We start from the raw sequence: 27,120 nt of genomic DNA, 5'->3' as shown, positions 1-27,120 counted from the left end.
GTTGATAGTCAAGATGTACGAATCATAGAAAAATTATACTGGCGTCAAACAGCGACAGCTTGCATAAATGGAAAATCAACAGAAATATGCAAAATACAAAGAGGCGTCAGACAGGGTTGTATACTGTCCCCACTGTTGTTCAATTTGTATTCAGATAGAATATTTAAGGAAGCGCTGCATAATTTGGAATGGGGTGTGAAGGTTAATGGAATTCTGATAAATACAATCAGATATGCAGACGATACAGTTATTTTAAGTGATGATATGAATGGATTACAACACCTTTTAAATGCCATTGACAGAGTGGGAAGAGAGTTTGGCCTAAATATAAACTGTTCAAAAACAAAGTACATGGTATTTAGCCGTTTGGCCCATCAAGATTCACGGTTATATGTTGATGGTCATATGATTCAAAGAGTACCCAGTTTTAAATATCTTGGTTGCCATATTACTGAACAACTAGATCCAGATAAAGAGATAAAATGTAGAATCGAGATAGCCCGCACGACATTTTTAAAAATGAGGTCATTCTTCTGTAATGATTAATGATACCTTGCAACTTCAACTTCGAAAGCGCATGATTAAATGCTACATTTGGTCAGTCCTCTTGTATGGTGTCGAAGCATGGACATTAAAAATATCCACCATTAACCGTTTGGAGGCCTTTGAAATGTGGCTACACAGACGTATTCTAAAAATACCATGGACGGCTATGCTGACAAATGTGGCAGTCCTTAAGAGAGCAAATGCTACCCGTGAGCTGCTTGATAACATCAAATATAGAAAGATGGCCTATTTTGGACACGTAGTAAGGGGAGACCGGTATAATATTCTTCAACTTATTATGATGGGTAAAATCGAAGGACGCAGAGGAATTGGTAGAAAGCAGGCCTCTTGGTTGAAGAATATCCGGGAGTGGACAGGAATAAAGAAAGCAGAACACCTATTTAGAATAGCTCGAGACAGAGACAGTTTCGCCATGTTAATCGCCAACGTCAAGGGGACTTGATAGGGCACGTTAAGAAGAAGGTTCTTTAATATATTATAGTGGAGTCACTGAAGGTTTTCCCCTCCGATTTCGTTAAACCTTCATCGATTTTCATGAAAATTGGTGAGTAGTTAGAAGATACTTCAAGGAACAAAGGTGACATGATGCCAACTTGAGCTTTTACCCTGGGGGTGGATGCCACCCCTTTTCGGGGGTGAAATTTTTTTTATTAAAAATAATACCAGAAATCGATCGAGGGGCAACTTCTAAGCAAAATGTGTTATATAAAGTTATTAACATAAATCAATACTTTTTAAGTTATTAAATATCAAAAATTTTATTTTTTCTTAAAAAAATTCATGTCTTAAAGCTGTTTTTCACGTATTACACAAAAACTATAAGCTTTTGTAAAAAAGCTATTATTACCAAAATTAAAGATAATAAAAAATTTAATACACTCCCTACTTAAAGAACTAAACTAATGTTATTTCAAAGTAAGTTATGGGTAATTGAATGTATATTTTTTTCGACGAGTGCTCAAATCTAAGTATTCAAGCTTACATAACGGGAAAACGATGCATTTTATAAAATATACTTGTTAAGCACTTGTCAAAGTACTTCGGAGTACCTATCAAATGAGCTCCAGTAGAAGTTAATAGCATCAAAATTAAGCAAGTTATGATGAAAATAAGAGAACCCTTTCGATTTTTTTAGGAAAAAGTGAAAAATGAAACATACGCCATTTCCACAAAAATTAAAATTTGTAGTAATCCTCACAAGAATTTCTTTAGGTTAACATAGTTAATGATTTCAACAATTTTGACTGGTTTAGAATGCATATTTTTGAAAAAAGGTATAATTTAAAAAAATCAGAATTTTAAAAATTATCGTTCTTTTCATTTTCTTTGATAATTAATAACTCCAAAAATACTCAAAATACGTAAAAAGGGATATATATCTAAATTTTAGTTTTTTCTGTTACAAATACTTTACCTATTTTACTATTTCCGTAGAGTAAAAAATAACCAAGATAGAAACGTTTAAAATTTTAATTTTGCTGCGAGAACCGTGTAATCGGGGCCATTTAACCTTTTATTTTTAAAAAAGTAAGAGGTTTAAAAGACTAATTTTGAACTTTTTTAATAGATGTTTTAATTAGTTTTTAGACGAACCTGCTATCTTAAAAATTAACGGAGTTATTTACAAAAAAAAAACAATAATATTTAGAAAAATTTTTTTTGAAACATTTTTGGTGCATAAACTTTAATGCTATCAACTTGTTCGAGCACTTATTTGATAGATATTTTTATTAGCTTTGACAAATGTTTAATAAGTTTATGTTATAAAATGCATCATTTCCCCGGTATTTAAGCTTGAATACTTAGATTTGGGTACTCGACGAAAGAAATATACATTCAATTACCCACTTTTAGTTAACATTAAAAGGTTTTTATAGTAAGGAGTTTATTTTATTTTTTATTAGCCTCAATTTTGATAATAATAACTTTTTTGTAAAAACTTATAGTTTTTGAGTTACTTATGAAAAATCGGTTAAAAACATGCATTTTTCTCACGAAAAATTAAAATATTTGATCTTTAATGACTCAAAAAGTTTTGATTTATTTTAATAACTTTATATAACAAATTTTGCTTATAATTTGTCCCTCTATCGAAATGTGGGATTATTTTTAATAAAATAATTTTCTCCCCCGAGGAGGGGTGGCATCCACCCCCAGGGTAAAAGCGCAAGTTGGCACTATGTCACCTTTGTTGCTTGAGATATCCTCTAACCACTCACCAATTTTCATGCAAATCGATGGAGGTTCAACGAAATCGGAGGTAATAGCTCATGTCCACCTTCAGTGACTGCACTATTATTCCCTATGTTTCCTCGAACACCGCACCGGCCATCTGGCTGCTGATACAGGTTGCGTTCATTACTGCGCAGCACATTTATACAGGTAAACACCTCGAATTTAAAATTATTGTAAGACGAAATACCTATTTGTATAACAAGGGAGGAAAGTGCTACTTTTCCTCCCGAGAATGAAGTTTACTGTCCGACGCGTAGCGGAGGGCAGTAATCATTCAAGGGAGGAAAAGGCACTTTACTCCCATGTTATACATGTTTTTTCCACCTTCCTCAAATAACAAGTCATTTTTTAATTTTTACTTAATTTATTTATGTAACTATAACCAACAAAATTTATTAGAACTAAAACTAACAAGTAGGTACAATATAACTGTCAACTGTCAAATATAAGTCAAATTATTAATGTAAACATTGTTAAATCAGAATAACAATTTACTGTTTTTTTACCATTCTGCAAAATACAAAGTGTTTTTAAATAAACGTTAAAATGTATAGATACTTACGTAATAGAAAATAGGTATTGTACAGGGCGTCAATAAGTTATATTTCATGAATGAAATACCATGACGTCACTTTTACTTTTTCTGCCTAGGGAGAAAAAATATTTTCCTCCCTAGGGAGGAAAAGTACAACTTTGCTCCCTACAATCAGGTCCGGAAAAGTATACTTTCGGTAGAGGTAGGTGGAAAAATTATTTTGTCACTACTTTTTAAACATTATTAGAAATATGAACTATAATTGCCAGACATTTTTGTGGTTTAAAAAGTATTGACAAAAAAATGTTTCTTTCTAAAATAATTTAAGTTCAATATACAGGGTAATTGATGAGTGTGATAAAGCTCAGTAGATCCGCTATAGTAATAGATAGCAATAAAAGTTGATAACAAAAATTATAGCCAACTTTTAGCTTTACATTACGAAATTAGTTACAATGTTACAGGGCGTTCGATAACACAGTGGCAAACCAAACTTATGTTTTTTTAAAGGAACACCCTGTATTTTATTTTATATTCAAAATTCTCTTAACTTCCCCATCACAAAAATATAAAGGTTTGTTATGTTATATAGGGCTTTTACAAAGTTATAACCAATTTTTTATGAAAAACGTAACAAGTTCAGCTCCCTGTATAAATAAAAATAAGCACAACAGCAATGGTTTCTTAATGCTATATTTTTTTGTTGATCGTCAAAATTTATAAAAATGGTTGATATTGCTAATTTTCCTTATATCGAATACAGGGTGAGTCAAAACGCAAGTACATTCTTTTCTCAGAAATTTTAAATGGGACACCCTGTATTTTATATCACCGTCGAAAAGTATCATTACAGTACTTTAATTTTTGTATCCTATGCCTAAATTTGTTAGTTTTCGAGATATTTTCATTTTCCAGAGCAAGTTATTAATTATGGTGTTCTATTTAAAATTACTGAGAAAATAATGTACTTGCGTTTTGACTCATCCTGTATTCGATATAAAGAAAATTAGCAATATCAAACATTTTTATAAATTTTGACAATCAACAAAAAAATATGTACCAATAAACCATTGCTGTTGTGCTTATTTTTATTTATACAGGGAACTGAACTTACATATTACGATTTTCGTAGAACGTTGGTTATCATGTAAATACCCTGTATAACATAACAAAGCTTTATATTTTTGTGATGGAGAAGTTAACAGGATTTCGAATATAAAATAAAATATACGGTGTTCCATTAAAAAAAAAACATAAGTTTGGTCTGCCACCATGATATCGAACACCCTGTAACATTCTAACTAATTTTGTAAAGCTCAAAGTTGGCTATAAGTTTTGTTATTAACTTTTATTGCTATCTATTACTATAGCAGATCTACTAAGCTTTATCACACTAATCAATCACCCTGTATCAGCAACCAGATGGCCGGTACGGTTCAAGGAAGCATAGGGAACAATATATGAAAGAATCAGCTGTCTTAAAATAGTTTCTCGAAAACGTTGCTAGCTCCTAATTAATATATTAGATTTTGTCCTGAACTATCAGCTAGAATAAGTAAGAAATATTTGGGTCCTTTCATTACATGGTCGAAGTATTGGATCTTTCTCATTTTGCCCATTTTTATCAATTCTCGCTTTTTGTGCATGGTCTCTAACACAAGTTCGTTAGATATGTGTGCTCTCCACGGAATTCTGAGCATGCGACGGTAACACCACAACTCAAAAGCTTCTGATGTACTAACATATTTTTATTTTTGTTGTCCATGTATCACATTTATACAACAAATCGCATCAGAACTAGCACTTCAATACTCTTAGTCACATTATAAAAATTTTGTTCGTGCGATGGTTAAAATCTACATAGTGGCTCCGCATTCACCGCTTGAAACGTTCAGAGAAGGGAGAAAGATTCCATATATGATTGCTCGAGCAACTATGTAGATTTTAACCATCTCACGATCAAAATTCTTATAATGTGAAACAGCGCTTAGGGTAAAAACATGCCGAAGATACATGGATGAGCGCGGTGTAGATCGCGATCGCGGTCGAGGTTTACATCGATGACGCGCAGAACATACCGAAGATAATTTCCGTATCCTGTTTTGGCATCGACATCGCTGTAAACCGCGATGCAAGGTCGGGAGGGTGAACGTGTGACACATTCTTGGTATGTGCGAGCTCATAAGAAAATGAAGGTTTGTTTTGATATCGATGTAGCGACCGCGATCGCTACATACACCGCGCTCATCCATGTATCTTCGGTATATTTTTACCCTTAGTGTGGTCAATAACTGACATCTACTGCACAATACACAAAAAAAGCTTTTTCGTGTAAGTTCTATTCTGGTCGAAATTTTCTCGTCACTTTCAACACTGCAGTCAATCTAGCTACCCAGATATCTAGTGTCCCACCCTTTCTAGGATTTTGTATACATATAATTTTAATACTGAGCCTTGGTTATTAATTCCATGCGACCTCCATCCATTTTTTTTTTGGGTTGATCGTTAAGCCCTTTTCAGTACATTCGTTGTTTACAGTGTTGACAGGGTTGGAAGGTCTTCTAGGCTCTCTGACATTATGGCGGTGCCAGCTGGTATAGGATGTTATTAATAATTTCACCAACGATTTTAAGACCTTCGCGACGATTAGTTAACGCTATATCAAAAACTGGTTATTGATAACACATCCCTGTCTGACACCACACCTAATAGAAACATTAACTGAAACTTTTAGAAGTGGTCTGATTGTAATAACGATTTTCGAACAATCTAATTGTAGTAAACTTTGTAACTCAGACTTTTCGTCTTCCTCTTTTTACGAGAGATGTCGCTGATTTGCGTCTCAAAGGTGAATTATTGCATTCGCGGTAATTTCCCTTAAATAAGGCAGTATGTTAATGTTGGGTTCAGGGTTGTGACTACATAGCTCCATAGATAACGCCTGCGAGAGGCAGAAATAGCTATCTGGAGATAGTGGTCCAACTCTGAATCAAATAAAAACAAAAATTGCCTTTTCTCTTTTTCATCTTTACTCAGATTTTTGAGTACTTGAAACTCTCTTTCGGTCCTTTTCCTAGGCGAAAAAAGTAGATACGTGACCATGTCCTTTTTGCTTTCTTCTATATTCGTCGTCTCCATGCTTATAAAGTCGGAGATACGGGATGCAACCAGAAAGCAGTTTCTTAACGAAAAGTCTTAGATTTAAAATAGTGTTTATTATTGTTATTTTAGTTATTTCAATTGTTTAATTGTAGTAAACTTTGTATCTCGGACTTTTCGTCTTACTCTTTTTACAAGCAAAACATTTCAGTTATTTATATTTAGCTTGAGATACATGAGAATTGAACTTAAAATTTGGATCAGTTTGCCAATTTACTTGAAAAGTTAAGTGAAATAGAAAATTTTCAGATTTAAATTATGATTAATAGAAAATCGGTGAAATAGACATACAAACCAAAGCGAAGAAAGTAGAGTAGTTAAAGTAACTCTGGATACAACCTCTGCTGATATATGCATTGTTGGCCAACCAAGGAAAAAAACCCTGATAATTTGCGTCGAAGATAAGCCAAATATCTGAGAAAGAAACAAACTATTAGAGCTGAGAGTAGGCAAATAACATTTTGGGCCAAAAATATTCCAATATTAATATAAAAGTAATTAATCTTTTTAACAAACCATTAGTAAATATTTCTCGGTACTTATGTAGAAAAACTTGTGTATTGATTAATTGTAAATAAAGGACGCAACAATTTCAGGTACTAAAATTATCTTCAATTAAATAAAAATTGACTTACAATTAGCAGCTTGTTTGTTGGGTGTTTACTTCCTTGTTGAATACAAAATAAACGTTGACAGTAATCAACAGTTTTCCGTCTCATTTTTTTAATGTCGATTAATTATTATTAAAGTGACAGTTTTTTTTACCTTTCTTTAAATACTGAATATTAGAATAGAAACTTGAAGTGCCACGAAATCCAAGTTTTCTATGTACAGAAAACAGACATGCCTGATTTCTGAGACCCACCTAACAACCGATTCTTCTTCTCCTTCTTCTGGACTCAGAATTCGGTGATGTGGACATAATGTATTCTATCTCTCAGAGAAATTACTATCATGATTCTTAACATTTTCATTTCTCTAGTTTTAATTACTTAACCTTTTAAGCGGCCTGGACTTTGCGTTATATATCCAGATTTTGCTCCCTACTAGGGATGACGGTTTTTGATAAAACACCGGTTTTCGGTTATACCGGTTTTTTTGCTAACGGTTTAACGTGGCGGTTATAACCGGCCAAAAAAAACTGGTTTTTGGAAAACGGTTTTCGGTTTTTTAATACAATAGGTTACAAAACTACATTTACAATGCACTTTAGTTTGAGATACTCCATTCGACTCGATATCAATATGATCAAAATTAGTACTATCGAAAGAACATCAATATCAATATAAATAAAACACAATTTTTAATAAAACCATTTTATTCTATTAATTAATATATTTATTTATTATCCAGATTTAGCCATACGGCTCACACTCCCTCTAAGGGGAAAATTGACTCATCCCAGATACCTACGGTATCAAAAGGATTAAGCTCTGGTGGGACTCTCTCCGTGTTATCGAGCCCTAGGTGACTTGGAATGCAGGTGTATCTCCCAAAAATTTTCTTACACTTCTGGCCGTCGCAAGTAGTACAGCTTTCTGCATGGTCTTATAAATATGTTCATTGAGACCCAGCTTTTTTATGCTTTCGAGGAGGGTCTTCGGAATGACTCCAGTAGTAGACATAATAATCGGTATCGTCTGGGTACTTTGCATTCTCCATTGCCTTCGTATTTGAATTTCTAGATCTCTGTACTTGGCGATCTTTTCAGTAAATTTACTACGTAGATTATTGTTGTTAGGTATCGCCACATCAATTAGTGTTGTTTGTCTTGTTAATTTATTAACTAGTACGAGATCTGGTCTATTATGTGCCACTGTTTGGTCTGTGAGCACAGTGCGGTCCCAGTATAGCTTGTAGTTGCCATCCTCAAGCATACTCTCAGGGACGTATTGATAATACGGGAGATGGTCTGTTTGGAGAAGTCCCAGCTTAATAGCTATCTTTTGATGAAGGATTTTTCCCACTGCGTCATGCCGTTCCTTGTATTCAGTTGCAGCAAATGCCTGGCAGCCCCCTGTAAGATGTTGGATGGTTTCTTGGGCTTGACATCCATATCGGCATTTGTCGTTTTGAACCTGAGGGTCTTTGATGATATATTTCAGGTAATTTCTGGTTGGTATAACCTGATCCTGAATGGCCAGTAATGAACCCTCCGTCTCAGGGAACATCTTTCCTGATGTCAACCAGTAGTTCGACGCTATATTGTCGACATAATCTTGGCTGACCTCATTGGGATGTCGCCCGTGCAGAGGTTTACCCATCCAAGCGCGCACTTTTTCGTCCTTAGTAAGGTGGTTTATGCTCATTTCTGGTTCCCTCAGTTTGATCGGTGTTGTGTCATCTACTGCGCAGATAGCGCGATGTAGAGTAGATGTCTCAGCCTGCATCTGAAAATAAGTTCTTAAATTAGCAATTTGTTTATCTAATTGTTCACCTATATCCATAAGTCCTCTTCCTCCTAGATTCCGTGGTAATGTTATTCTTTCTACTGCACTTTTAGGATGGTGTTTTTGTGCCTTTGTGAGGTGTGTTCGTAATTTTCGCTGTAGAGCTTCTATATCTGTTTTTGTCCACTTAACAATACCAAATGAGTAGCTAAGCGCGGAACATGCGTAGGTGTTTAGTGCCTTAAACAAATTTCTACTGTTAAGGCGTGAGCGAAGCAGCTGTTTTACCCTTCGTATAAACTCGGTAGTTATCTCTGTTTTCATTTGCTTATGGTCAATTTTCCGCGCTTGCTTTACTCCAAGATATTTATACATATCGTTTTCACCCATTGCCTCGATGTTCTGGCCATTTTGCATATCGAATCCCCCGGGCTGTACTTTTCCTCTGACTATATTTAAAATACGGCACTTATCTAGTCCGAAGTGCATACTAATATCATTAGAAAAAGTTTCTACAGTTTTTGGCATCTCGTCGAGTTGGTTTCGAGTGGAAGCCATTAATTTCAAATCATCCATGTACAATAAATGATTAAGCTTCGCCACCACATTGTTGTTATTTTTGATGCTAAAACCTGCATCTGTGGAGTTCAATAGCTGAGATAGTGGGTTCATAGCTAGGCAGAACCACAGAGGACTCAACGAATCTCCTTGAAACAGGCCCCGGATGATTACGATATTTTCAGTTTCGATGTTACTTTCACCAGGTATTTGAAGGTGAATTCTAGTTTTCCACTCTGTCATTATATGTTGTAAAAAGGTCACTATATTATCATCGACTTTATATATTCTCAATATATCTATAAGCCATTCATGCGGCACTGAATCAAAGGCCTTCTTGTAATCAATAAAAGCAGTAAATAGATTCCTCTTTTTGGAATATGCTTGATTAAAAATGACTGAGTCGATGATAAGTTGTTCTTTGCAACCCATGGAACCCTTAGCGCATCCTTTCTGTTGAGGCTCTATGATATTGTTCAGAGCACAGTGTTGGTATATACGCCGGGCTACACAGGATGTCACCAATTTATACAAAGTTGGAAGGCAAGTAACTGGGCGGTATTTTGCTGGATCTTGGGTGTTATTTTGATCCTTCGGTATTAAATAAGTGGTTCCCTGAGTTAGGAATGATGGTATATCCTGCGGATTAGAAATAACATGATTAATTAGTGTTGAGAAGCGTTCATGAGCACTCCAAAACTTCTTGAGCCAAAAGTTTTGAACTCCGTCTGGTCCAGGAGATTTCCAGTTATGAAGCTCTTTGATGATATTTGAGACTTCTTCAGTGGTGAAGGGTTCGTAGAGAGTAGTAGTGTAGTGTTGGCAGTTCTGTGCCGTATCTTCTATCCATCCAGCATTGTTGTTAAGAGCAGCTGGTGTGAAAAGTTGATTTCCCCAAAACTCATGAATTTCTTCTTGGCTTGGGTACGACTTATCGAGATTTTCTACGGTGGAATTGAGTTTTCGATAGAACGCCTTCTCAGCAGTCTCAAAAAGGGCATTGTCGGATTTTCGGTTGTTACTCACTTTGTACCTTCTTAGTCGTCCTGAATAAACTGAGAGTCTTTGTTTTAATGTATCCAGGCACTGTTAGGCTGTGTTGTTTTCTGGATCGTATCTTGAGTGTCTTGCAGTATTCCGTATTATTTCTTCAGCTCTCCTGATGACTCTTGTACTTCTTACACCTCGTATATATTCTGTGACTTGACCAATCTCCCTACGCAGCAATTCAATCTTTCCGAGCAGTCTTTTTTCCCAGGGTGCAGTTCTGCTACCAGTCCTTCCATTATTAGTACCCCGTCGTGTTCTGATCTTATTTATTATATTACTATTATTATTATCCCAGACTCTTTGAAATGGTTATTTAAAAAAAAAATAATATCAACATAAATATTTTACTTAAAAATAAATTGGATAATGCAATTTACCTTATATTTTTACTACCATCAAAAAAAATGTACCATAATGTATTACTTTTAACACGTTTGTATATTTGTAGAATAGGTACATTTTAACTCATTTAATACTTCCTGTATGGGTGTATCGTTTTGAAAACGTAGGGAAATTCTTGGAGATTCGTATTCGTAATCAGTAATTCGATATTCATAGTCAGAGCATTATTTTTGGTAATCAGAAAAAGTCATTCACCCACTTTCAATGTCAAGAGTTAAGTGTGAAAAATAGATGATGTTTGCGTCTAATTCAACCAGATCACTTTTCTTATGTAAATATTATGATTACAAATACAGTTTCAAGGAAATATTATAATAAAACTTAATAATTGTTTCTGGCTGATGTGAGATTGCACTTTCAGTTTGCTTCTGTATTTATAAAATAAAATAAAATTTGAATTATGGTTTTGCTTGGAATAATTACTTGAGAATAATAATTATGATTGGGATCCAAAATAATACCTAACCTAATCCTAATCACCGTAAAAACCTAATAACCGGTTTTTACTTTAAAAAGAAAAAACCGGTTATAACCGGAACAAAAAAACAACCGGTAAAACCGATTATGGCAAAGTAAAAAAACTGGTTTTAGGTTTAAACCGGTAGGTTTTTCCCATCCCTACTCCCTACTTCCCTACACTCATATATTTGCACCTCCATATATCCTCGTTGCCTTGTCATCATAAGATAACATTTTACGGTATTCCGAGGTAGTTAAAATTCATGTCTTGTTATTACGTGTTCGTTAACCATTAGTTTATATCTGATGGGGCTCTTGGCTGTAAACATTGGCTGAGTCTTTTCTTGGAATATTAACATGTTTAAATTATTTGTTCTTATGTTGAATCTGTAAAGTACGCGCTGGTTACCTTTATTTTCTGCCATGATTACTGCATCATCGTCATAGCAGAGGATACTCAAGCTCGGTTTCACATTTTGTAGCCAATGTTGGCTTCAATTACGCTTTATATTATTCTTATTTATGATAACGTTAATGGAGGAGGGGTACGGCAAGGGATAAGGGCTTGCGGCTTGGTTATACTCCTCCATAGATCCCTGCTGAAGGGCGTTGGTTCCTAATAATGGTGTATAATATACGGGCATAGGTAAATTGAGTACCGTATACTTGAATTAAGAAGGGTCAAAATATTTAGATGGTCGAATTCAGTCCCGGGTATCGTAATACTTCTCATTACCTTGTAATAGCTTTTTAATTTGTAAGTAGTTGTACTTAGCATATTTAGAAATATTGTTATTACCTACCTAGAATGGAAGAATGAAATGGTATAATCAATATTTAGTATAGTGCGACATATCTGTATACGGTAAAGAACAAATTGGCAAATGCAATAAAAAATTCGCTTTAAGAAAAGTATTTTGCAGATTTTGAAGAAGCAATTCAGCAAAGTGTCATTGAGGTTTGAAATAATATTTCATTGAAGGGCTACCGATTCCATTTAGGACAGTTCTGGAAAATAGTCATATTTGATATATTTAAATCTTTTTTTATGATGATAATGACGTATATGAGTGCACAACTACAAAATCATAGGATAATGAAATTTGTGTACTATCTGGTCGATAATTATGTACCAGAACCGGCTAAGTGTGTGCCAGAAATATGGGCAGAGATGTCCAGCAGTTTACAGCGGATGACAAACGCATGTGAAAGTTTTGATTCCAGGTTTATATCGTCATTTCATTTTATCATCATATTTTTCAATTTTTAACAGTTCTTATAGACTTTCAAAGTGACATAAGTTAGGAGCGTACAAAATAAGTAATAAAAATTATTCTGCACAAACCCTTAAGTACATCAAAAAAAAGTGTAAAAACCATGACCTGGCAGGCCTCAGCGGTGCACGTGTATCTACCAGGTGAATCGAAAAGTGCAAATTTAGGGGGTAAAATAAACTTTCTCCTGTAAAGTTTAAATTTAAGTATGTGTTTGAGTAAGTCATTTAGAAGAAATGTGTACAATGACAGGCGATTCTGAAGAGCATAAGACCTTGCCAGCCGAGGGGAAGGCGAGTGCCTTGGTGTGCTATGAATTATCATTAGACAAATTTCTAGCCTTACAGGACGACCGTTAGTCGGAGGGTTCACTAGCTCTTAGACTATAACTACACTTCTGCTGATCCCTTTAGAGAGACAGTATCGAAAGTGCGAATTGAAATTACGGTTGGCAACCTTCTTAGAGGAGATGCCACATGAAGAAGAAGAAAGAGCTTCGGGCTGGGCTCTGTCACTGCATGATTCCTACCAGCACGTCTACACTAGGTTCGCTTTCAAGATGCAGTAGAAATAAACAAATCAAGACACTTTAAATGCCACTAGGAGCACAACTAAATCATAATTTACAATGTATATACATTGTAAATCCCAAATCATGATTTCCAAAGTTTATACATTGTAAATTATGATTCGGGAGTGCTCCTAGTAGCATTTAACGTGTCTTGGTTTGTTTATTTCTACTGCATCTTGAAAGCGAACCTAGTGTAGTTATACGGTCAGTTCATGTTCGTTTTAGTCAGGTTTTATTCCGATTGGTAACGTCCCTAATTATTGGTGTCTGTTTTTTATTAAAGTTTTTCTGTTTCATTATTTGGATTAGGTTATTCAGTTGGACTCTGTTAATAAAATCCACAAAGAATCGGAAAAGGAGTTTGTTGAACTCTATGGACTTCTTTATAAGTTGTCGTAATATGAAGATTATGTCGGTTGTAGATCCATTGGTCGTAAATCTTTAAAATTAGGTTCAATAGTACCGATAAAACCAGATTAAAGAGGTTCTGAAACACTTTTCTTCTTAACTCAACCAGTGTATTTCATATTCGGACATTATATACGTATATTTTTACTTCTGATTTCTTATTTTTAGTATCGGTAACCAAAGCGTGTTACATTCTATTGATGAGTTTACTACCATTTTTCCCACACAGAAATTGTTACGTTTAAGGATATTTTAAAAATGTAGTTATTTGATCTCCCTTATTTGTTATTGGGTTTGGTTTTGTAAAAAATAGATATTAGTGTATTGGTTGTTTTAAACGTTGTTGTGATGATGTATTTATTTCCTATTGTATTTGAGCTTGGGGCATAAATAAATAAATAAAAAATGTAAAAAAGCATTGAAACCAAACCAGGCCATTGCACCTATGAAACAAAATAGCAGATATCGTCTGCTAATTATATATACGCTAATTAATCACATTATTTAACCATAAATAACACCCAACACTAGAAGATGAAAATGTAAGTATTGAGTAGTTTGTGATCAAAATTCCACCTGCCATTGATAAAGTTACAATACCTACTTAAAAACATCTTAGAAGATAAATATTGATGTAAAATTTAGTACTTACCATTAATAATAATTCTCGGATAGCTAGTATGGAAAACGAAATTAAAGTATTTTTAAAAATAATAAATTTACCTAAATATAGTAAACATCTGATTTTGACCTTGCAGAAAAATACTTTTTCTCAATTACTTTCCGTTTTAGTTTTGTAACATAATAAAAAATATTAACAATTAAAGAAGGATAGTTTGAAGTTCAAGGCCTTATCAAGATTAATATTATATTGCTAACAATAACTATTTTTTAATTAATTAGACAATACATTGTTTATCTTTATATTAATTTGTAATTATTGTGGATGTTATAAATTAGATGTATTGCTCTTCTGCTGTATTTTCAAGCAAACAATTATATTTATGGTTATTGTCATCAATAACACCTCAGTGTCGTGGTGCTGATTTCTGTAAGTACCTTACTCAAATACGATCTAAATTTTCTTCCTCTATAAACGGCGAAAAGTTTCTTATAGTTTTTATCATAATATAGAATACGTAATGAGATTGGATTTCATACTTATATAAAACAGAGATTTACCCAAACCTACAAATTATTTCACATTTTATCTTAAGGTCGTAGGCGCAAACACCAATGTGTTTTAAATGCATTCATTTGTTCCAAATCCTGAGAAAACTAATAAGTTTTTTTTTTGAAAAATTCAAACGCAGAATGAAAGATTGCATTATTCTTATTGCCGAGGGCCGAAATACCCTGAAAACTTCTATAATGTTTATTTTAATAAGTTACAGGAATGAGAAAAAAGAGAAAATTTTGTGTGATTTTTAGTTTCAAATATCTCATTCAAAAGTTTCTTTTATTCTGCGTTTAAATTTTTCAAAAATACTTATTAGTTTTCTCATGATTCGAAAAAAATGAATGCATTTAAAACATTTTGGCGCGAAATTTTGCGCCTACACTCTTAAAGTTTTAAGTACCGCAATTTTTTTAAAATGCAGTAAATTTACTCATTATAATATTTGCTTTAAATCAGTGGAAAATATTAATACAAAAATCAGTTGTAATAGTCTCGTATATGTATAAGTATGAGTAGGTATATGGAATCACATCATTCTTATATTGAAAAAAAAAAAAAGTTTCTTCTTTCTTTCAAGTTTATTGATTTATATTTTCATTTGTATTTTGGGTTTTAGTTTTGATGACAAATAAGTTTGTTTATGACTTGTCTTTTTATCTGTATTAATTAATTTGGAATCTTCTTCTTCTTAAGCTGCCGCTTATTTCAGCGTAGGTCTCCACCTTACATTGTTTTATTAGGTAAGATGGCATCTTCTTACGTTCTAGACCACACTTACCTTATATTTTCTCTCCCTAGTACTAGTTGCTGAAAAGTGTATCGTTATCATCGTAATATGTACCTCAACTATACATGCTTCTTTTTTTGTACATAATAAAAAAATACTTATGCTGACGGCCAGCTCTTCTTAATATATCTTCATTTTAACCCTCTTTTTCCATGATATTCTAAGCATTTTCCACAGGCACCATATTTCAAAAACTTAAAGTTTGTAAATGGATATGACCTTTAATGTCCATCGCTCATATATTTGTTTATATATAAATCGGCGTTTATTCGTGTCAAATTTCAATACGATACGAAACAAAACTTCAACCAAAACTCGAATTAAAAAATTCGTATTTTTATCGTAGTCTTAGAAAAACCACCGGTAGAGACGTTTTGTGCAACAATTACCACATGCTACAATAGTACCTATCTCGTTCATGAGCGTCACAAAAAAATAATAAAACCGCGATTTTGACCCCTTATACCTAACTACCTTCGTCCCCCACTCTGGTTTCCGGCTCTGGGGATTTTACTTAGTTATGTCATGATCTACTTATTCCCAAATTTTGGTGCACTATCTCAATCACGAACGTCGCAAAAAACCCTTTATATTTTTTATATTCACTCCTACCCCCAACCCTTTGTCGACCACGCAGCGTTCCTCCCCTAGAGATTTTACTTAGTTACGTCATGACCTACTTATTCCCACATCTTGGTGCACTATCTCAATCATGAGCGTCACAAAAAAAAAAATAAAAACCGCGAATTTGACCCCTTATAACTACCCTCGTCCCCCGACCCTGGTTTACGGCCGTTGGGGAAAGTCATGTACACAACTAATTCAACATATCCCCGTATATTTTTTCCATATTACTTATTACGCACAAAATCCGCTTCTATCTCTCCGGCTATATTACGTGGAATGCTGAGACTTCTGGTGCTTAAATCATACCCCTTTTAAAGCAATTGGTCAAATAGTTTAAAAGTTATTTAATTTGTTTATCCCAAATTAATTTTTTTGCAACACTATAAGTCAGAGAATGATGAAGTTACAGTAATACTTTTGATAGTTTACGAAAGAAGAAGATTTGCACTATTAATTTTATTAAAAAAAAATGACAAAAATTAATAATTCTAAATATTTCCAAATTATTTTGCAAAAACATGTGAATTAAAAAAAGGGGGGGGGCTAACCTCGTCCCTGATTTTCATAGGACAGTTTTTCTTTCTGAATGTGTATAAAAATTCAGTCTTTCTAAATATGAAAAAATAATTTTCTACGGGTAACAGTGTTAAAAAGTTATTCTAATTGTTTATAAGTAAGCAAAATATCGACATGTTTTTGCAAAATAATTTTACACTGTTTAAAATACTTTTTGTCATTTTTTAAATTAAGGTAATAGTATAAATGTTCTTCTTTCATAAACTGTCCGAAGTGTTACGGTAACCTCTTAATTTACTGAAAAAAAAAATTAAACACAAGAAGTCTCAGCATTCCGTGTAATAAGAAGGTTCTAACTTAATTTTTACATTAGTTATCAACATTTATAAAATCTCAAAATTTATGATTTATTCTGCAATTTTCTAAGCAACAAATAAGGATAGACATATTCAGCGAAAGCCACAGTGAAGCTTTTTATATGATTTATGAGCTTCTTATTGTCAAATTTGTTTAGAATGCTTCACTTTTTAGTAACAGAGGAAAAAAGCGAAAATTTACCGTTTTTTAATCTTCATTTGTTTATAACTATGTGTATCATCAAAATCTGCTGCAGGAAACATACACAAGTTGAGACCGGGAATCTTTACCCGTGCGTCATTTAAAGCATACGAAATAAGTCGATGATAAGTCGGAAATTGAAATTTACTAAACGCAACAGCAAGTGACAGTAAGTGACTTGCTGTTTCGTTTAGTAAATTTCAGTTTCCGACTTATCATCGACTTATTTCGTATGCTTTAAATGACGCACGGGTAAAGATTCATGGACTCAACTGTAGGTTATTAATATAGATGTACATACTACTCAAAAAATTTGGTTTCGGCCTGGATGGGGATGTGTCACGAGAAAAATCTTATTTCTCTGGGTTAATTATTAATTTATTGACTTTATTAGTTCTGTAATAACAACAATTTGCACTATCACTCCTTCTTTTTACGCCTATTAATCACTGAAACATTCGCATAGAAGTTAGTGTGGATATTATTAATTACAATTTCCTAATATTTATTGTAATAAATCTTGTGAAATACGTGTTTCGCTAATGTGGATGCCTTTGTTGCTTTCAAAGTATCTCAACCATGAAAATACTGAAAAGTTCCTATATTGTTGTTAGTATTTTATCGAACTAGGATCAATAAATTATTGTTTTAATAACACAAGAAGAAAAATCCGCTAAACGCAGTAAAAATGAGTTGCGCATACAATATTCCAACTACAAAAGAGCTGATATGAAGATTACGTACATGGCGGAAAATGTATTTTCATTTTGATGGAAAATAAAACTATAGTTTTATTCTGAAAGAGTTTTCCATAATACTTGCTAAATTTGAAGTTAAACGCGCAACAAAAGAGAACCTTTGATAAAGTTTGAGGCTGTTTTGTGGCGCGTTTTACTTCAAATTGAGCAAATATTATGGAAAAATCTTTCAAAATAAAACTATAATTTTATTTTTCATCAAAATATATTTCTACGCCAGGTAATATCCATAGCAGCTGCTTTGTAGCTAAATATTTTGTGCGCCACTCAGTTTTATCGCCTTTGGCGGTTTGTTATTCTTGTATTATAGTCTGGGCAAATTACCGAAGAATAGGCCATTTTTGGGAAAAGTTATTTACCAGCAATTTTATTGCTGGAATCGAATCTTATGATTGTATATATTAATAATATAGATAGTCAAAGTCCTGTTGTAAGTCTTGTCTGTTGTCCTTACACCTGTTGTAAGTTTATCTAAAAAAAGTCTACAACTGGAAAAATATGTAGTTTTCTTTTCTTATAAATAAATTAATCTATTATAATAAAATAAAAGCAAGCTTGACATTTAATAATACGTTAGTTAGATGGCTCTACTCGAGTTACTTGAGAACAAAAAAATAACGAAGACTATTTCACTAGACTGTTCTGATTATTTAACTGATAAAACGGCATAGCAACGCATCGTTTTATATTGACAAAACTCCTTAGCGACGTGATTTCTCAGCGACAAAATTATGACAGATCCGTCACGAAACTGTCTGGTAATAAGTCTGGTAATAAATAGTCTTGTCGAATATCATTCGAGAGAAAATTTTTACCGGCAAAATTTTCTCCTGGTTTCATTCAAGTTCGTTGCCTTTTGGTAATTTTCGCTTATGAAATTTTGACAAAATCACTCGACTGACGTCTCGTGATTTAAGTCAAAATTTAATTCGCGAAAATTGCCAGGCAACAAACTTTCATACCAGTCGAAAATATTGCCGGCAAAATTTTCTCTCTTGTGATATTATATACGAAAATTGCTCCATTGTAAGCCGAGAAAATGCATTTTTTTAACGTATACCGATTTTTAACTTTGAGATTACATTTTCTCCAACCTCATTTTTGATTGGAATTTTGGACTTTGCCCTACCTTCTGTGAAAATTTCAAGTAAATCTATGCTGGACGAAAAAATTGCGAGACAAAATGCTTCATTCTCTCAATTGACTATTAGGGCCGATCGACCGGCTCTGTCCCGTCATACAGCTGACCGACCATAATAACTTTTATTTATATTTAATTTAGAATATGTGTACCGATTTTCAGCCTTAGTAAATGGATTTAATTACCTTCGTAGGAAAGCAACTTTGATACCCTCCCAGTAACCACTGTTCTACGTTTCGCTTGGCCGACCGCAGTATGTTTCTCTACACACTCACAGTAATCAACTGTAAAAAATCTAGCTTTAGTAAATTCAAACAGATTTTTCAGCGCTGTCTCTCCGTCTATAAGCACGCGTTTAAAAGGTATTCGATGATATCTCGAATATTCTAGAATTTAAATACATTTTGTAGTGGGATCGACCTTAAGGAACTGTCGTAACAACATGAATAACACAAAATATTTTGATTACTGTTTAAATAAATAAATAATTCACTTACTTAGCACGCATAAAAACCTCTTGTTATTATATTAAGTATAAATTCTGGTTCCTTCGCTAAATTACTATCAGTTCAAAATACTCAAATATGAGTAAAATAAAGTTAGGAAAGACAGCCTGCTTTAGATTCAATTCGGTTCGGGGTCATCATTAAAGGATAAAGGAGTTGATAGTCAAGATGTACGAATCATAAAAAAATTATATTGGCGTCAAACAGCGACAGCTTGCATAAATGGAAAAGGCGAAATGACTCCCTCTTAAACGAATAAATGGAAAATCAACAGAAATATGCAAAATACAAAGAGGTGTCAGACAGGGTTGTATACTGTCCCCACTGTTATTCAATTTATATTCAGATAGAATATTTAAGGAAGCGCTGCATAATTTGGAATGGGGTATGAAAGTTAATGAATTTCTGATAAATACAATCAGATATGCAGACGATACAGTTAATTTAAATGATGATATGAATGGATTACAACACCTTTTAAATGCCGTTGATACAGTGGGAAGAGAGTTTGGCCTAAACATAAACTGTTCAAAAACAAAATAAATGGTATTTAGCCGTTTGGCCCATCAAGATTCACGGTTATATGTTGATGGTCATGTAATTCAAAGAGTACCCAGTTTTAAATATCTTGGTTGCCATATTACTGAACAACTAGATCCAGATAAAGTGATAAAATGTAGAATCGAGATAGCCCGCACGACATTTTTAAAAATGAGTTCATTCTTCTGTAATGATAACTTGCAACTTCAACTTCGAAAGCGCATGATTAAATGTTACATTTGGTCAGTCCTCTTGTATGGTGTCGAATAAAAATATCCACAATTAATCGTTTGGAGGCATTTGAAATGTGGCTACATAGACGTACACTGAAAATTCCATGGACGGCTATGCTGACAAATGTGGCAGTCCTTAAGAGAGCAAATGCTGCCCGTGAGCTGCTTGATAACATCAAATATAGAAAGATGGCCTATTCTGGACACTAAGGGCCGGTATATCCAACCTCACTTAAGCCAAAGCTTACTTTAAGCCTTTCCTTAAGCTTAGATGCCTGTATTTCTACTTCGATTTGAGGCTTAAGCCTAGGCTTAAACCAAATAATTTTAAGCTCGCGCGGGAGTTGGTTTAAGCCTTTGCTTAAAATTTGTTTTTTGTTTTTTGAGGTTATTTCTATAGATTATCAATTATTATAGAGTTATTTTAAAAACCAACTTTTGAGTAATAACGTTATTATTAGATTATTAAATAACAATCTAATAATCCAGTGGTTCCCAACCTTTTATGTCTGGCGACCCACCTTCTGATGTTCTTTCATATTCGCGACCCATCCCTCGCCTATGATGATATATAATGTACGCTACTCAGCTACTGTAAGAACCACGCCGCGACCCACCTGAAATTTGCCCGCGACCCACTAGTGGGTCGCGACCCACCGGTTGGGAAACGTTGTAAATAATCTATTAATTTATTAGTCATAACAACGATTAATAGAATTCTTACTAATTTTGGAAGATGTAGGCACATGAAAATTATTTATCTCTACAATGCTTGGTAGGTATATTTATTTTACAAAAATAAACTTACATTCCAATTTGACATTTAAGAATATATGCAATAAACAAAATTACAAAGACGGATCTATTGCTTATGGAAAATAACAATAAAAATGTAACCAGAGAAAATATTATAGTCAATAAACTAACAACACATGTACCATGCACACAAAATTAAGTGAAGTAAATGACATTGATACAGATGACAAGAAAAATTAAATGTCAACAGTAGTGGTTTTTACCTCAGAACAGTTACTTCTGGCATTTTGACGTATTCAGAGGTACCAAACCAATTAACTTTACAGTTGAGCATCAGTTTAGTTAAGGAAATGATGGAAATACGGCACTCAGCTTAAGCTTCTAATTAACTTTTGACACAGGCTTAGCTAAGCAAAAGCTTAAGTAGCTATTGAAATACCGGCCCGTAGTAAGGGGAGACTGGTATACTATTCTTCAACTTATTATGATGGGTAAAATCGAAGGACGCAGAGGAATTGGTAGAAAGCGGGCATCTTTGTTGAAGAATATCCGGGAGTGGACGGGAATAAAGAAAGCAGAACACCTATTTAGAAGAGCTCGAGACAGAGACAGTTTCGCTATGTTAATCGTCGACGTCAAGTGGACTTGATAGGGTACGTTAAGAAGAAGGTCACCACCATCGGCTGACCAAGGTTTCTGCTTTTCAGCGTCTTCAGAGCCGCATGTGGTGTCTCCCGAAGCGAACTCAATCTAGCTGTCGAACTATGCCTTTTAATAAAATATTAAGCGAGTACGGATGCGTTAGCGACGTCTATCTAGAGACAGAGAAAATTCTCTATAGCTCGAAGTGCAGAATCCTTGGTAACTATCTGCTGCCTGTGCTTTTTACATATTTTTAAATACACAGGCCGATAAATAATTTTTTCTCTGTCTACAGATAGATGTCGCTAACGCGCCCGTGCGCATTTAATATTTTATTATATGCATACTTCGACAGCTGGATTCAGTTCGCTTCGGAATACACCACAGGCGGCTCTGAAGATGCTGAAAAGCAGAAACCTTGGTCAGTCGATGGTGATGGCCCCGAACCGAATTTAATTTAAAACTGTCTTTCCTTGTTTTGATTTAAGTTTTCAAAACATTTTCCGTCCAAGTATATGTATGTGAAGTATTACTCCAGGCTGTGGGTGAAAAATAGGTCGATTTCAGGATATAATTCAGGAATTTTTGAAACCTATCAGGTGTCGTAAAGGACGATGCCAGGAATAACTTCTACTAAAATGTGACCAAAAATATTGTGAGCTTTTTTTTTTTTTTTTTTTTTATTTAGAAAGACAAAGTCGCATCCACCCGAAGGTTATTAGCGACATTTCTGTAACATTTGTAACAATATTAAATCAAAAATTGGTAAAAATGAATTACAATTTGTATACAAGTAAACCTTTGGAGCAATAATTGGATTCCACGCACTAACACTTTAATTTTGAAATGAACTTTTAGATCGCTAGCGACACTCCGACACTCTCTTTCTGATGCATCATTAGTGATAGCGTTACGCGCACTAGTATCTGCTTGTTCATGTTTCCTTCAATGCCTATGTGGGATGGTATCCACAGGAAGTGGATTCTTGTGAAACTTTCTTGAGCTTCCATTAGTTCGGCCTTGGTTCTTTTCTCAATGGGGTGTTTATGGTATATATTTTGCATAGCTTTGACTGTGCTAAGAGAGTCGGAAAGGACTGGGCAACAAGGGAGGTTTTTAATATATACATAGTTTGATGGCTTTAGACAAACCAAAGAGCTCTGCAGTATAGATGCTGGAATTCAGAGAAAGATGTAGGAGCATAACAAGGCGATGAAAAATTCCATCAATATTCTTTTGAAGTAGAAACTTGAGTCTTAATTTTGGCTTAATTGAGATGTGTCACTTTCCCAGTCTGACGCCTCACTGCCAAGATAACTATTAATTTTTTTCTTTATGGAAGTGAATTTTCGTTTTATGGATCTTTCCTTTAAATGGGGGTAAACTAGACTGAGCATATGGGACAAAGCTGATAGGTCTGTGGTATATTCTTGAATTGTGGTTATAGGATCTGTTGATCCCGTGATATTCATTAGGAGCATGTTAAGTTGATCAAAGTTTAGAGGGAAAGGTAGAGGGTGATTTTCTATGAAGTTTTTAGCAGGGTCAAGTAAGAGAGAAAATGAGCATTCAGAAGTGCTTGCTGAACTAATTTTAGCTTTTTTAGATTTTGCTTGGACTTTAGGTGGTGGAAAAATGTTACATTCTTTTGAAGATGGATCTGCTTCAGGTGAAATAATTTCATCAAAGTTACGTTTTGGTTGATTAATTATGTGACTGTCCTTATTTGATGCATCTTCTTTGTTCGGTATCTCCAGGACATTGGAAATAGACATTTGTTCACAATGAGAAGGGTTTGTATCATTGGGTGCTTGCAAAGATATATTTGTTGCGCTGGATACCGATGCTTCATTGTTTTGGTTGGGGTTTAGTTGAGCTAGTGGTTCGGAGCACTGTGATGCAATGTGACCTGGCTTCTTGCATCTAAAGCAAACTAAACTGTCTTGAGAGATGAATATTCTATATATCGTGTTGTCAAAAACAAGAGTAAATGACTCTGGTAGTATTAGACTGTGAGGACTGATATAGATTTGTCTTCGAAAACTAAGGATGTGATTGAACTCAGGCATAGAAGCACTAATTTTGAGGAATGTCATGGGGGAGACAGGAACTATGCCGATTTTTTGTATCTCATTGATTAGCAAGTCGTGCGGTATTGAAGGACATACGCCGGAGAGCACAAGTCGTTCCGCTGGTGTAACTAACCTTCTTGCTCTGACAATTTCACCTTGTATTTCTATTTGACCATAATTATTCATAAAATCATCCACTATTTGTTTATTGGATAAATACATACATATGCGATTATTAGATAATCTAGAAGAGAAGATTATATTTTTCGGTTGAATTATATTTCCAAGTGGGAGAAGGTAGTCTTGAAGTTTGGTGTTTTCTAAGGCACTAAAGATAATTGCTTGGGACTTTAAAGGAAATTGCACTCTCGACGCTGCCAAAGAGTATGACTGTGATGCGTTTATTTGACTTTGATGGTCTTGTATTGTAGAACTGTTGTGGGATTCCATGTTTGAATTTATTTCGATAAACGTTAAGTGAAAAGTAAGTCCGACCCTGTACACCTGCTAAAACAGGTGTATCGGTCTCTACTAAAAGCGGTTATTTTGCTGGTAAAACTGGATTTTTGTATTGACAACAATAACAAATAATTGAAATTTGCTGACTTTAATGCTAATTTTACTGGATATTATGTAAAGAGTTTGTACACTTACAGTTTATTTCAATATATCACTGAGATTCACAATTTATAACTTATATTAAACTTTGTTAATATTAAAAATATTCGGAGCCCACATTGAATACAACATTATAGTTATCGATGCAGGATCGGTCTCCGAGCTTTTTTTGTTATTGCGATTTTCATTTATTAAATTTGCAATTTTTAAAGATTTTTAATTTTGCAGCTTAGGATATTGATTCTAGGGAAAAACTTTTTAATAGAAATTTGTAGTAAATTAGAAAACCTACAATTTGAGCTATGGTAAGTTTAATTTCGTTTATTGGTTATTGCAACACAGCCTGCGAAAGGTTCAAAATGGCCGTTTTTACAATGGCGTTATTTATTATACAAATAATTTTTTTATTTTTAAAGCTTTAAAATAAAGATCTTTCAATTCCAAACATAAAAAAAATTGTAAGGCCGGATTAACGAATTTGTTGCTTAGATATTATAAATTGTTTATCCCAAGAGGTCAAATGCCGAAGGCTATAACTTTTTGAAAAAAAAAATCGTAGAGAGTGGGTGAAACATCCAATATCCTTCTAAAGAGTTATATTTTCATATTCTGATGTAAATAAATGCGTAAAATATTTTTAAACTTCTAATTTTTGGGTTTGAAAATAAGGGGGCAAATTTAGTTATAAACATTTAGAGCTGAAGCGGCCCTGTACATCCTATGAGTTTCTAACTTACAGATTATTGTTGCTGAGGACGAAACGAAGATTTATAAAAAAATAAAAATTTTCTACAGCCAACTGAAGCCGAGATAATTGTTTCTTTTTTCTTAAATCGTAGTGCCTTTATTTACAACAATTAAGAAACTATTTTACAGTCATTGACTAAAGAATGACTTATATTATCTTAAATTAAAAATAATTATAAAATATAGTTACATTTAATTATTAAAAATTATTTTTAAAATCGGTGCTTTTGCGAGCGTCCGAATTTTGCAAATCGCCCGGCTCGCTTCAAATCCGCGCGCTCGGAAAATTTTTACGTTTGTATTAAATTTTGACCGAAAACAATTTAATAATATTACCATTATAATATACAGTCTATTTACCACTGTATTTGTTTTTCTTCATAAACTTTTATATGTGAAATCTCATTTCGGAAGAAATAATATTACAAAAATGATACATATATATGAAATATAAACTATATTTTTAATTTTTTCATTGTTATATAAATATAATAATAATAATGTGACTTCTTATTATACAATATAAAACTTTTTCTTCTTGTAGTGACTATCCGTTTTGGATGTTGGCGACCATCATGGCAATCTGTACTTGCACACTGAATCGGTACTGCTGCTCTAAAAATTTGTAGTTGTTGTGTTGAACGACGTACGTAAATTTTCTAGCAAGGTAATCCTTCGCCTTCCTGGTTCTCAGTTTCCAAATGGGGTTTGCCAAATTGCCATGATGTTTGCCAACATCCAAAATGGATAGTCACTACAAGAAGAAAAAGTTTTATATTGTATAATAAGCAGTAACATTATTATTATTATATTTATTATAACAATGCAAAAATTAAAAATATAGTTATATGTATGATTTTTGTAATATTATTTCTTCAGAAATGAGATTTCACATATAAAAGTTTATCAAAAAAAATACAGTGGTAAATACACTGTATATTATAATGGTAATATTATTAAATTGTTTTCGGTAAAAATGTAATACAAGTTACGTAAAAATTTTCCGAGAGCGCGGATTTGAAACGAGCCGGGCGATTTGCAAAATTGGGCCGCTCGCAAAAGCACCGATTTTAAAAATAATTTTTAATAATTAAATGTACCTATAGTTTATAATAATTTTTATTTTAAGATAATATAAGTCTTTCTTTAGTCAATGACTGTAAAATAATTTCTTAATTGTTATAAATAAAGGCACTACGATTTAAGAAAAAATAAACAATTATCTCGGCTTCAGTTGGTTGTAAATTTTTTTTATTTTTTTGTAAATCTTCGTTTCGTCTTTAGCAACAATAATCTGTAAGTTAAAAACTCATAGGATGTACTGGGCCGCTCCAGCTCTAAATGATTATAACGAAATTTGCCCCCCTATTTTCAAACCCAAAAATTGGAGGTTTAAAAATATTTTACGCATTTATTTAAATCAGAATATGAAAATATAACTCTTTAGAAGGAGATTGGATGTTACAACAACTCTCTACGATTTTTCTTCAAAAAGTTATAGCCTTCGAGATTTGACCTCTTGGGATAAACAATTTATAATATCTAAGTAACAAATTCGTTAATCCGGCCTTGCAATTTTTTATGTTTGGAATTGAAAGATCTTCATTTTAAAGCTTTAAAAAATAAAAAAAATTATTTCTACAATAAATAACGCAATTGTAAAAAACGGCCATTTTGGACTTTTCGCAGGCTGTTTTGCAATAACCAATTAACGAAATTAAACTTACCATAGCTCAAATTGTAGGTTTCTTAATTTACTACAACTTTGTATTAAAAAGTTTTTCTCTAAAATCAATATCCTAAGCTGCAAAATTTAAAATCTTTAAAAATT

At 33.4% G+C, this 27,120-nt stretch overlaps 1 protein-coding gene across 4 annotated transcripts in view; it reads left to right on the top strand.

Moving 5' to 3' along the window:
• The window catches only part of LOC114340630 (elongation of very long chain fatty acids protein), a 225,357-nt gene that overhangs the window by 70,806 nt on the left and 127,431 nt on the right, over window positions 1–27,120 (top strand). Inside the window, exon 1 of one of the 4 annotated variants that reach the window (XM_050646073.1) lies at window positions 14,531–14,659. The exons of the other annotated variants lie outside the window; for them this stretch is intronic. Within the exon in view, the coding sequence (XP_050502030.1) occupies window positions 14,569–14,659 (91 nt within the window). The 5' untranslated portion in view covers window positions 14,531–14,568. Of the gene's footprint in view, window positions 1–14,530; window positions 14,660–27,120 lie in introns of those variants that run through there. 4 annotated transcript variants of the gene reach the window in all.

This window comes from Diabrotica virgifera, chromosome 3 (genome assembly GCF_917563875.1).
Source record: "Diabrotica virgifera virgifera chromosome 3, PGI_DIABVI_V3a".
NCBI classification, from domain to species: Eukaryota; Metazoa; Arthropoda; class Insecta; order Coleoptera; family Chrysomelidae; genus Diabrotica; species Diabrotica virgifera.
The sequence above is the reverse complement of the archived record's forward strand: the minus strand, read 5'-3'. Positions and strand labels throughout refer to the sequence as shown.